This window comes from Corapipo altera, unplaced genomic scaffold (genome assembly GCF_003945725.1).
Source record: "Corapipo altera isolate COAL_440 unplaced genomic scaffold, ASM394572v1 58, whole genome shotgun sequence".
Taxonomy (NCBI): Eukaryota; Metazoa; Chordata; class Aves; order Passeriformes; family Pipridae; genus Corapipo; species Corapipo altera.
Window position 1 is genome coordinate 5575129 of NW_020884898.1, and position 13002 is coordinate 5588130.

Genomic DNA, 13002 nt, shown 5'->3' on the forward strand with positions numbered 1-13002 from the left:
GATCTGCTAATCACAGTGGTAGTTTTAACTCTCATTATTAATGCCAGATGCCCTATGATATTCACAGTTCCCAGAAACAGATATCCTACAACACGAACAAAGAATTGCTGCAACTTTAAAGCTAAGAAAACAGGCTCCCAGAGGCCAGGCAACAACAAAAACAAGTCCTCCCGTTGCATATATCCACCTTAAACAGGGGAAATGAAAAAATGTGACTGTCTTGACATGACATTTCCAGGTATATTTCCTGTCTCTCGTTTGCAGTGAGGGAAGACAGTCACACTCATTTTCTCTTTTGCACATCCAGTAGCAGACTATGGGGCCAGGAACCTAAAATAAGGATACCATGGGGCCATCAGTGACCAGCTCTCTCTGCTGGAGAGAGACAGAGCCCCTGCCTGTCTTGTGGCTGAGTCCTCTTAGGAATTCAGAGCCACTTCCAAGCAGCATGCCTAAATTTAAGGAAAACAGCATGACTTGCTGAAATGCAGCAAAGGCCATGATTTCTGGAAGACATGCCAGTAATTCACAGCCAGTTTCTTCTGAGCCCTGAGGATCTAACCCAGAGGGAAAAATTCTGAAGGTTATAAAATGAGCTAGAGGGAAACATGTCTCCCTTTCAAAGACAGGAAAGTCTTCCCACCAGCTCCCAAGAAGCATTTGGGTGTCTTGTGCAGTGTCACCACAGTCATTAAAGAAAAGTATTAGGCTGAAGACAGAAACACACATAGCTTTTCTGTAGTTAGCTTTCATTTGTTTGTCTATATTTAAGTAGGTTACTCTCCTCTCACATTTTATGTTGAGGGTGTCTAAGAGTGTGCAGTTTTATAGACTGTGAGCAGCCTATAGAAAAGAAAAACTGCTTCTCACCTAAAACAGCAAGAGAAGGAACCTTCCTTTGATGCCTCTTTCCCTCATTGCCCTCAAAACCAGGTAATGCTTTACAGCATTACAGTGAACAGGTATTGTTAGAGAAGTATGAAGTCTTACAAATTTAAGAAATCCCATCTCACCTGATTATGGTCTGATTTGGAAATGAGTTCCTTCCAAGCTAATCCAGCAAAGAAGGTTCAGCTGAAGACTGGGGGTTGTCAGTATTCTCAAATTTGAGTACATCAGTTGTACAACACATATAGTCAAGACAGCATAAAGACTTCCACTATTAATGCCTACAGTTAATGCAGTCATGCAGTCATTGCTTTTTGGGCATGGGGGAGAAAGACACAGAGTTTCTAGAACAAAAAAGCCTTTTGTATCTGACTGAAAGATTCCTGAGGAATAAGGAATAGGGCTTTTTAAGCCAAAATAAACAAACAAACAAAATATCACCTTATTTATTGCTCAATCAAACTAACCTGGTGAGCGCCATCAAATATTTATGCAAGAATACTATTTATTGCCTCTGCACTGCCCTCACACAGACACATCTGCTGGATTAGCCTCCAGAATCACCAACTTAACTTTAAGTTTAATTTTAATGTACACTAATGCAAGAAAAATCACACTTAGAAGCTTGACAGAAAGACCAGCTCATCAGTACATATCTTCTCCAGAGTAGCCATGATGGTTAATAACAATAATTTCTGTACATTTTTTGTCCTGCCAACAGAGCTCACAGGTGCTCTGTGGCACCTTTTAAAATTTTCCCAATACCATCAGTTCCAAAGCTTGAGAGACAACATGATTAAAGACCCCCAACTCCTTTTCCTTCCCCTAAATTAAAGGTGAAAGGCAAGGCTTAGCTCAGAGAAAGCACTAGTTCTGCAGGTCACGAATATTTCTTAGTATGTTCTCACTGAAAATGTCCTGTGACTAACTTATACAGCGTTTAATTTCTGCAGCTCAGCTACAAAGGAAGTTCTCTACACCCACCCCACAATATAATCATATAATCACAGAATCATTTAGGTTGGAAAAGATCATCGAGTCCAACCCTTGACCAATCATGACCTTATCAACTGGACCAGAGCACTGAGTGCCATGTCTAGTTGTTCCTTGAACACTTCCAGGGATAGCAACTCCACCACCTCCCTGGGCAGTCCATTCCAATGCTTTACAACCCTTTCTGTGAAGGCATTTCTCCTGATGTCCAACCTGAACCTCCCCTGGTGCAGCTTGAGACTGTGCCCTCTTGTCCTGTCACTGGTTGCCTGGGAGAAGAGACCAACTCCCACCCACCCTGCTTGTCGGGTATCACTCACTCCTTTTTTTCCCCTCACTAGTTTCTTCCCGCTCCCCATGCTCTCCAGAGCATGTGGGTCCCACATAAGAGACTGCTCAGGCCATATGCCTGACTTGGATGCCAGAATTACTCAGCCTTATTGTTCCTGTGAATGCGCTCCAGCCACAGAAGCAGCAGCAGCAGGCTCCAGGCTGCTGCTGAATTTCTGCCTAGATTTCCTCTGGCTCACAAACAATCAGCATCTGCACAGCCACACACCTACAGTCACTTTCTTCATGCAAAGACTTCTTATCAGCACCTTGCTGGTAAACCTGCTTCTCACCTGGTGTTTTTTTGGGAACTGGGACAGGAAGAGGAAAAAAAACCCAAACAAGTAAGTCTTAGAACAATGTAGGCACCAGACTTCGATGCACTGTACTGCTTCCAAACCACACTCTATCATTTCCTCACTAGTCAAAGCCAGCACTGCTAACAGACACAGTTAATCAGAAAGTTGAGCAGCCTGAACAACCAAAACCTGTCAACAAAAAAACCCCACAGCTCACTGGCTCAGATGCAATTAAGAACAAATGAAGGAAAAAAACACAAAGAAAATAGTATTTATTATTATTTGCTATATGAAAGAGAAAGTCTGCACTAGCTGTTCATCTAACAGCCCAACATTTCCCTAAGGTCTTGCAGAAGCAAAGAGAGAGGAAAAGAGAAACCAACATGAAGCCAGCCAAAGACCTATCACACAGACATCACTTCAAGCCTCTCCTAAACAGGACTCATCTGCAAAAAGAGGAGTTTCCACACTTAAGTTTCTGTTAGGTGAGGAGGAGTGAAAGGTAAACCTCAAAACATACCCAGCATGAGCACCCTGGATGTGCCATATCCGTAATGCACTGAGAACCCACCCCAGACTGACCATTTCATTGCACAACTGTGCTACGTAAGTCTTCTCAAAACACTATTTCCACGTGTACCTCTTTCCCTAAAACACCAGTAAGACACAAGAAGCATAGAACAGGAACACTCTAAGACGTGATCTTAAAGTGACAGCCTTAACACGACTGGCACTGTAACACTGTTAATTCACTGCTTCTCCGCAGGTATCTGGCCCCGTGATCTGTATTCTCTTATTTCCATACGCTTTCTGGGTGCGGAACCTTTTCCCAATTTCTTCTAATATTCCCTACTCCTCGCCAGTTTTTAAGGAGTTAAGACGATATGACCATAAAAATACTGGACACAGAACTCTGTCCTGGAACAGCACCATTCAGCGCCGTCAACAGAAAACACACTCGCGGTCCCTCGCTCATTCACCTTGTAAAGGCCATCAGAAACGCAAACTACGCAGCCCGCATCTTAAAGTTTGCACGGCGGCAGAGAACCGCTGGCTTGCGCTCAAACAGGCCGGGCTTAAACAGGTTACATCTGTGTGAAAACAAGAGACACATGGAAATAATCAGCGCGCACCGCCCCGGCTGCGGCGTTCGCTCGCGTTTCGCTGCTGGAGATGCGAGTTGGCTCCTCTGGCTCCGGGGTGAGGGAGGGGAAGCGATACCCCCCTCTCCCCCCCCGTCCCGGGGTTGCGGGAACACACACAGACACGGATACACAACCACACCTCGGGGGGAGCGTCCCCCCGCAGCCCAGCGCCGTGCGGGGCGGGAGCCGGGGCGCTCCCGGAGGCAGCGGAACGCGGCAGCCCCGCGGGGAGGGGACGCGGCACTTACAGCTCAGGACCCCCAAGTAACCGAGGAGCAGCAGGCGGAGGCCGGGGCTCGCCATCTTCCCGGCGGCGGAGCAGGGCCGGGGGACGCGATGCCCGCGGAGCAGGTGCGGCAGCAGGGGCGCAGCGCCCGCGCCGCCCGGGCTCTGCCTCCTCCCCGCCGCCGGGGCCGCCCCAAACTTTTAACGTGTTCGAGGAGGCGCCTCCCCGCCCCGACCGCGGGAGCCGGGGCTGGACGCGGGGATGTGCCCTGGCCGAGCGCCCGCCCGCCCTGGAGCGCGGAGCAGCGGCGGGCACCGGCTCTGGGAGCATCCCTCTCCTCCCCCGCGCATCCCGGGGGCTGTGCTGTCTTGTATCCAGCGGCCCTTCCCTCCGTTATGTTCGTTTATTTGTTTGTTTTGAAACTGGGAGATCGTCATTAGCTCAACGACATTTGTTGCAACAGAATGAACTTTTCTTTGAGAAAAGCTTAAACTTCTCAAAGGAGAGCGTTGTCCCTGTTAGTACGTTTCCCGAAGGCAAAGCCAGCCGGGGTGGAAGTAGGAATAACGAGGTGGAACCACGGCACAAACACTTGAATGTTCCGGCTGGCAAAAAAGCGATGTGAGGGTGAGGCGCTGTTTTAAACCGAAGGAAGTCACAGTGACTCCTTGTGCCTGTCTGTGCAGCTGAGCTGGACAGAATCCCACCTACAGCAGGACAGGGAGCACACGGTGACCTTCAAAGCCTTTTATATTATTAGTTTATACCAGTCCGGGAGATTTTTTATTAAATATACAGGAGGTGTAATGGCCCTTTAAATTTATGAATCAAGGAGAATTACTCATCGTGACAGTTAATAGTGCCTCTGAGTAGTTTCCAATGACATCTTAAAAATACATTACCACTGATGTAAACCCGTTCTATAACAAGAAAGGTATCACAAGTATTTCTTTGGTAATCCGAACAGTAAGATTGGCTATATTTTGTTAGACTGCAGCAAAACACAGAAAGATTATTTATAAATAAATTCTCTAAGGGCTATTTTAATGGAGACCAAGGAAGTAGGATCCCGTGATGCTCTTTGTGTCAAAATCTTCTTAGCTTATTTTTCAGATGGAAAAAATGTATGTGGCACACAAGTAATATTTCTGAAAAAAATCTGCAAATATAAATATATAAGTATATATATATGTATATGTGTGTGTCCAGTATATATTAACAGTGCAGTGACATACATTTAATAAAATCAAAACTGTCCTATTGAAAACAGAGAAGTTCTTTATTTTGTGTGTCCCAGCACATCATAACTTTGAGCACAGACAATGATTCATAGATTTCAGTAGGACTACTTTACTATTTGAAGTCAGATAGTGATAGAAATAGTGTCTTGATATAACATTTAAATATATGGGAGCAGACTGGTGGGAAAAATATAGAAATGGTGAATGTTAAGAAATGGCAGCATGGAATTAAACTAAAGGATAGGTCAGAGGATGGTTGTTGAAGCTGATGTTGATGAACAACTTAATATGCCCCGGCCACTTGCACTGGCAGCCTGGAAAGCCAACTGTGTCCTGGGCTGCATCCAAAGCAGTGTGGGCAGCAGGGAAGGGAGGGGATTCTGCCCCGCTGCTCTGCTCTGCTGAGACCCCACCTGCAGTGCTGCCTCCAGCTCTGGAGTCTCCAGCATGGGAAGGACATGGACCTGTTGGAGCGAGTCCAGAGGAGGCCATGAGGGATGGAGCACCTCTGCTATGAAGTCAGGCTGAGAGAGTTGGGGCTGTTCAGCCTGGAGAGGAAAAGGTTGTGTGAAGACCTCAGAGCACCTTCCAGTATCTGCAGGGGGCTACCAGGGAGTTACAGAGGGACTCTTCTTCAGGAACCGTAGGGACAGGACAAGGGGTAATGGGTTCAAACTGAAAGTAGGTTTAGATTAGATATTTAGAAGAAATTCTTTACTATGAGGGTGGTGAGACCCTAGCACAGGTTGCCCAGAGAATCTGTGGCTGCCCCATCCCTGGAAGTGTTCAAGACCGGGAGTGATGGGGCTTGGAGCAACCTGGTCTAGTGGAAGGTGTCCCTGCCCATGGCAGGGGAGGTTGGAACAAGATGATTTTTAAGGTCCCTTCCAGCCAGGCCATTCTATCATTCTATGTAATGGCAACGAATCGATGAAGGGGAATGAAGAGATTAATTGGAAGGAGAAGGTATCCCATTAGATGATGGGATGAAGTTTAGACCTGTACCATAACCTTTCCACCACAGTAAACATTCAGTTCTAATTGGCCAAACACATAGATTTACATATAAGCTTTAATTTGTATTTTGTAAACATGATTCTTATACAACAGTAAATTCACTTAAATCCACAGGGTTTATATAAGCATGAGGTCAGAGTAAAGTTCCTTTTTTCTTTTCACTGTTTCATTTGTCTTGCAAGCGAAGCAAATGCCTAGTACAAAGGATTGTCTCCCTCACATTTCTATGACTTTTTGTAGTACAGTTTATACTTGCTTTCCATTCTCCTCTTTTATTTCAACATCTAGATCATGGTTTCTCTGCTTGCTTGATACAACTGCAGGAAATACCAGCAATTAAATGTCAGTATTCTAAATGCATTCACAGAATTACTGGAAAAGTGGTTGTAATGCACACAATTAATTTAATATATACACTTTTTCTGTATGTAGATTGCTGAACAATGGGATTCTTAAAAGTATTGTTAAGTACCTTGTTAGAAGAGCACAAGACTGCTCTCCATATTTTTCATCTTTTAAAGTTGAATGTAGCAAAAATATTTTCATTAAAGAGCACATAGAGGCCCACATGGAAGAATTTGTTTGAGATGCTCAGTTTAGCAGTTATTCTTGGAGAACTTTCCATAGAACTTTCCATAGAGACTCCTTTTTAGAATAATAAAAACAATCTATGATTAACATCTGCACACAAAACGCTGGTCAAGAATAGTTATCTTATTTTGTAATAGCTGTTCTAGTCAAGTTCTTTGTATAGAAAAGCCTTTAAGAATGGAGTGGAATTACAACATGATTTCAAGATTTGAATGTTTCTTATTGATTTCAGGAATTCATTAAACAAAGGATTGTCCTCATTTTATTTGAGGATATTTTAGATAAATCTACGTTCTTACATTGCAATGGAATTCTTTCTCCTTTTATTGAAACTTTCTATTGCAAATGTGAAATGCTGATGATAATCTGTTCTAATAGTTAGAGTTTACCTCTTCTGTTATGGTACCATCACTCTGTCAAAGAGTTCTGTGAAAAAAAAGTTTTGAAAAATAATTTGCAAAAATTCTGTGAAAAGCTATAAGCCAAAATTCTGACTCTTCACTTTAGGAACATTTAATTTTTCTTAGCTATAGGATGATAAAAATTAATAAAGAGAGGGCTTACTGTTATTGGAATTTACATTGTTTAGGTTTTGATCAAGAAGACACATTTGAATATTTTCCCATATTTAAAGAAGAAGAAGAAACAGATTTTTCCATATTTCTAAAAAGAGAAATAATATGTTTGAGGTGGTCAGAGATGCCATTTGGGATTCGGTGTCATAGCCTGTGCATTAAATCTCTGTACACATCTTTTTTCCAAGCACACGAAATTGTGGTCACACATATTTGCTCTAGTAAGTGCTGAAGACAGGAGCACAGAGCTGTAGAGTAACAGCTCTGATGTGGTTCTGGTCACAGCAATGGGACAAATTGATGGAAAATTCTTTTGTAAAACTGCTAAAACAGATTCCATTTAATAACTAGCTTAATCACCATATGCATATTTTATGATCTGTGTTTTTCCTGAAACTCATTGGTTGATGTGCTATGTATTTTTTGTGGTGCTGAGACTACCAGCCTGCAGTACATTGAATCTATCAGCTTGAAAGCCTTGCTCTTTAGTGTGAAGAATTATCAGCAGCCACATGCCAATATATACAATTTAAGGGATATTTTTTTTTCATTGGTAATTTTGGTTATCACCACACCTAGTTTTTTATAATGTTCTGGGATATTGCTTTAACAGCTGTCCACTCCCCTAGTTACAGAAGGTCTCGTCTCCTTTCAACTTCTGTGGCATCTTGTTAATTTTTTTTAGTTGCTTCATGTTACTTGTTTTAACTCCTGTTTGGGGGAAAAAAAAATCCGAATTAGCTGACAGATTATCTGCTTGTTTTGTACTTTGAAACTGAAAACTCTGAGCAAGTACAGTTTTAAGAAAAAAATAAAATAAAATTCATATATTCTTTTTTTTCCACCAAGCTGTCGTGGATGGCTGTTTAAAGCCAGAGCATGCCATGGATTAGTTGCCTGGCTGTAATGGACTAGAGCGCTGTGAAAGAACACTGTATCTCTAGACTGTTAAAGTATTTCATCTCTAATGTATCTGCCAAACCTGAACCAAGAAGGCCACAAAATGTGAGGGTAGAACAAGATAACAGTAATACAAATTAATTGTTTCCAGTAGCTTTTAACAGTGAAACCCCCACCCTCCGCCTCCATTTTCTGGAATGTCTTGTATGATTTTATCTTTGACTTGCAAAGCACAGAATCAATGCCTTTTTCTTTATTTCAACTGAATTTGCAAGATTACAGCAACTGAGTAGGCAGCTCAGTAGCAATCAAAGGTACATTTCTAAAAACATCCATTAAATAGGATGGCATTGTAGGACACTTCCCAATTCAACCTAAGCAACAGTGGACAATGTATTAGCCACAGTGCTGATGGTGGTGGATTCAGAATTTTTTGCCACAGTGTTTATAATGCTTTACTGCTCACTGGGTAAAAAAACTGGCTGGATGGCTGAATCTAGAGAGTTCTGGTGAGTGGTGTTAAATCTGGTTGGCAGCCGGTCACCAGTGATGTTCTCCAGGGCTCAGTGTTGGGGCTAAGTCTGGAGAGCAGGAAGGCTCTGCAGAGGGATCTGGACAGGCTGGATCAATGGGCTGAGGGCAACAGGCTGAGGTTCAACAAGGCCAAGTGCTGGGTCCTTCACTTGGGACACAACAAGTCCCTGCAGCGCTACAGGCTGGAGCAGAGTGCCTGGAGAACAGCCAGGTAGAGAGGGAACTGGGGGTGCTGGTTGATGGTGGCTGAACATGAGCCAGTGTGTGCCCAGTGGCCAAGAGGGCCAATGGCATCCTGGCCTGTGTCAGCAATAGTGTGGCCAGCAGGACCAGGGCAGTGATTGTCCCCCTGTGCTGGGCACTGGTGAGGCCATACCTGGAATCCTGTGTCCAGTTTTGGCCTGTCACAACAAGAAAGACATTGAGGTTCTGAAGCACATCCAGAGAAGGGCAGTGGAGCTGGGGAAGAGTCTGGAGTGCAAGTCTGACGAGGATCAGCTGAGGGCACTGGGATTGTTCAGCCTGGGAAAAGGAGGCTCAGGGGGGATCTTGTCACTCTGTACAACTGCCTGAAAGAAAGTTGTATCCAGGTGGGGGTTAGCCTCTGCTCCCAAGTAACAAGCGACAGGACAAGGGGAAACAGCCTCAAATTGTGCCAAGGGAGTTTCAGGTTCGATATTAGGACAAATTTCTTCACAGAAAGGGTTTTAAAGCATTGGAACAGGCTGCCCAGGGAAGTGGTGGAGTCACCAGCCCTAGAAGTGCTCAAAAAGTGAGTAGACTTCACAATATAATTTAGTGGGCATGATGGTATTCAGCCAAAGGTTGGACTTTGATGGTCTTGGAGGTCTTTTCCAATCTAAATGATTCCATGATTCTGCGGTGTTATGAAGACTGCTTCTCAAGGTGTAGTTATACTGCATATTGTTTTCCAAGGCCATTGCTGCCTCTGGCCATGGATTACTGCTGTCACTTCGCTTGTGCACAGAAATGAGTATATGAAATATTGTGAACGATGTGAACAAAACAATCTTTCAACAATACTGATCCTGCAATTTGTATCTCTTCAGTGACCTTTTGTTCAGGGCCTTGTACAGTGCTGCTACTCTTGTCTACCTAGAGGGCAAGAAGTGAGAAACAGCCCAGAGTGGCAAAGGAGGAACAGGAATTTTTAAGCCAGTTTTACTTTTGAAGCAATTTGAAGTGAGGTCAGAGCTGGCCTTGGGACCATGAGGGCGATAAACCATCACAGTTTGTCGCTTATGCACTCCTTTCGAGCCACATACCATGGCATAAGAACAATTACAGGGTTCCTGTTGCCTCAGAGGGCAACCTCTCATAATCTGACCATTATAAAATAACAGCCACAGTTTTCCTGAAAGTCAAAGGGCTTTATGAAGATGGATACCTTACAATTATTCTTGGACAGTTCTGTTACCCATCTCTTCTCTATACCACAAATGTGCTCAGTGTTGTGACACACCAAAAGCCACTGGACTTCAGTGAAACCCTTCCCAGAGTACTTAGTTGGAAGACATTTGTCTTTGGGCACTGAGGGATCAATAGCTGGGGAATTGCAGCAGGTCTGTACATCCCAGGCAGCTGAGAGTAACCCCCATCTACTCTCAGCTCAGACCACGGGGTTTGAGTGCACCCAGGATTTTTTAGCCTCTCACTGTCATCTTCAGTGTTACAAGTCCCAGACGATTTTTTTAATCTGCATTGTGCTTCCAGAGCAACATCAAATGAGTAAAAGGAGGGTGCAGATATTCTACCATAATTTTTCTGATGATCCATCTGAATAAAAAGCTTCAAATACTTGTACAAAATAAGGTTTAGAGATTAGAAAGTAGCAATTTAAAACAGAGAAACATATAATAAAGTGTGCAGTATCAAATAGGATTTTATTCCTGTCATTCAAGGCTCCCTCAGAGTGACAGAACAGGGTTTGTTTCTGTCTTCCATTCTCTGAGCATTTTGCATGTATCTCCTCATAGAATAAAAGTGTTCTTTTTATACCCTACATTGTTAACCTTGTTTTGCTTGTAGTTTTTTTTTTAAATGATTATGTGGTGTTATCATTGACCACATATGATTCCTCGAGCCACAGAATAAAAAGTTAATAGAAGAAACGGTGTAGTTGAGCTGTAATGACACAAATAGCAACAGCATCGTTATGTTTTAAATAACTTGTATTTAACTAGTTTTAACAAATGAGGAAGCAGGATGATTGACTTGCTGAAATTCTTAACTTATCAAATAATGTAATGAAGGGCACAAATAGCTACTGTACTTTGCATACCTGGTTTTCGGGATGAGAGCCCAGGTGAACTGGGAAGCCAAACCAGGGGGAGCCAGCTGCTCCATGGATGTGTTGCCCCAGTGGAAAATTCTCTGGTTTTTTTTTTTTTTTAGTGTTGAGTTTAATTACGTGTTTTAGCTCTTAATGGCACTAATTCAGTGTGACTGTTTGATGCTGGCTTCCTGATGGCCATGGTTTTGTTGTTGCCAACTGAGGATCGAGATGAAGATCACCATCAGCTAAATTGTTAAGCATCAAAGCAAATTCTTTTATTTCACAGATTTTAATAAGTTTTAATCCAAACCATGGTTCTCCTACATGGGCAGTAGCTAGTTTCCACTTGAGTTCAATCTTTTGGGGAGGAAGGACAGCTGGGAGGTGTGGGAGGTTGACCCTGGCTGGATGCCAGGTGCCCATAAAGCTGTTCTGTCCCTCCCCTGCTCAATTGGCCAGCAGAGAGAAAATACAAAAGGCTTGTGGGTTGAAAGATTACTCACCAATTACCATCACAGGCAAACCGGACTCAGCTCAGGAAAATTCATTTAATTTATGGACAATCAAATCCAAGTAGAGTAGTGAGAAACAAACCCAAATCTTAAAAACACCTTCCCCCCACCCCTTGCTTCTTCCTGGGCTCAACTTCACTCCTGAATTCTCTAGTTCCTCCTCCCTCCCAGCAGCACAGGGAGATGGAGAATGTGGGTTGTGGTCAGTTCATCACACGTTGTCTCTGCCACTGCTTCCCCCTTGCAGGGAGGACTCCTCACTCCCTGCTCCAGCGTGGGCAGGGGAGCTTCTGCTCCAGCATCTGGAGCACCTCCTCCCTCTCCATCTGCACTGACCTTGGTGCCTGCAGGGCTTTTCCTCTCACACATTCTCGCTCCTCTCTTATCTCCCTGTAGTTGCTGCCACACAGTAACTTTTTTCCCTCTGAGGCACTGCCACCATCACTGATGGCTCAGCCCTGGCTAGCAGCGGGTATGCCTTGGATCCAGCTGGCATTGGCTCTGTCGGACACAGGGGAAGCTTCTGGCAGCTTCTCACACAAAAATACAGAAGGGGGTCTCCCCTGTAACCCCCTGCTGCCAAAGCCTGGCCACGCAAGCCCAGCGCAGGTGGTCAGTGTTGGCAAAGGGGGGGCTGGCACTGGGGGGCTGGAGTTATATGGTTTTGGGATGACATTCCTGCGCAGGGTAATCCACAGAACTGCTCCCCAGGGCAGTGGCCACAGCGCTCATGTGAGCACTCACAGAGCTCATGGAGTGTTTAGACAACACTCTCAGAACCCCAGAATGAGTCAGGTTGGAAGGGACCCCAGTGGGTCATTTGGTCCAACCTCCCTGCTCAAGAAGGGTCATCCTGGAGCACATGGCACAGGATTGCATCCAGATGGTTCTGGAATATCTCCAGTGAGGGAGACTCCACACCCTCTCTGAGCAAACATGGTGTGATTCCACAACCTCTTTCTCAGGCACATGACGGGATTCTTGGGGCTGTCCTGTGCAGGGCCAGGACTTGGACTCTGATAATAGAATCATAGAATCATAGAATGGTCTGGGTTTGAAATGACCTTAAAGATTATCTTTTTCCAACCCCTTGCCGTGGACAGAGACAACTTTCACTGGACCAGGTTACTCAGAGCCTTGTTCAACCTGACTTTGAACACTGCCAGGGATGGGGCAGCCACAGCTTCCCTGAGCAACCTGTTCCAGCACCTCACCACCCTCACAGGGAAAAATTTCTTCTTAATATCGAACCTAAATCCACTCTGAGTTTGAACCCATTCCCCCTTGTCCTGTCACTACAGGCACTTGTAAAAAGTCTTGCCCCCTCTTTCTTGTAGGTTCCCTTCAGGTACTGGAAGGCCACAATTTGGTCACCCCAAAGCCTTCTCTTTTCCAGGATGAGCAATCCCAACTCTCAGCCTGTCCTTATAGGAGAAGTGCTCCATCCCTCTAATC

General features: G+C 44.4%; 1 protein-coding gene across 1 annotated transcript in view; it reads right to left on the reverse strand.

Moving 5' to 3' along the window:
* Positions 1-4018, reverse strand: part of JAM2 (junctional adhesion molecule 2) — a 40934-nt gene extending 36916 nt beyond the window's left edge. Inside the window, exon 1 of the mRNA XM_027648672.1 lies at positions 3904-4018. Within this exon, the coding sequence (XP_027504473.1) occupies positions 3904-3958 (55 nt within the window). The 5' untranslated portion in view covers positions 3959-4018. The remainder of the gene's footprint in view (positions 1-3903) is intronic.
* Positions 4019-13002: the final 8984 nt, after the last annotated feature.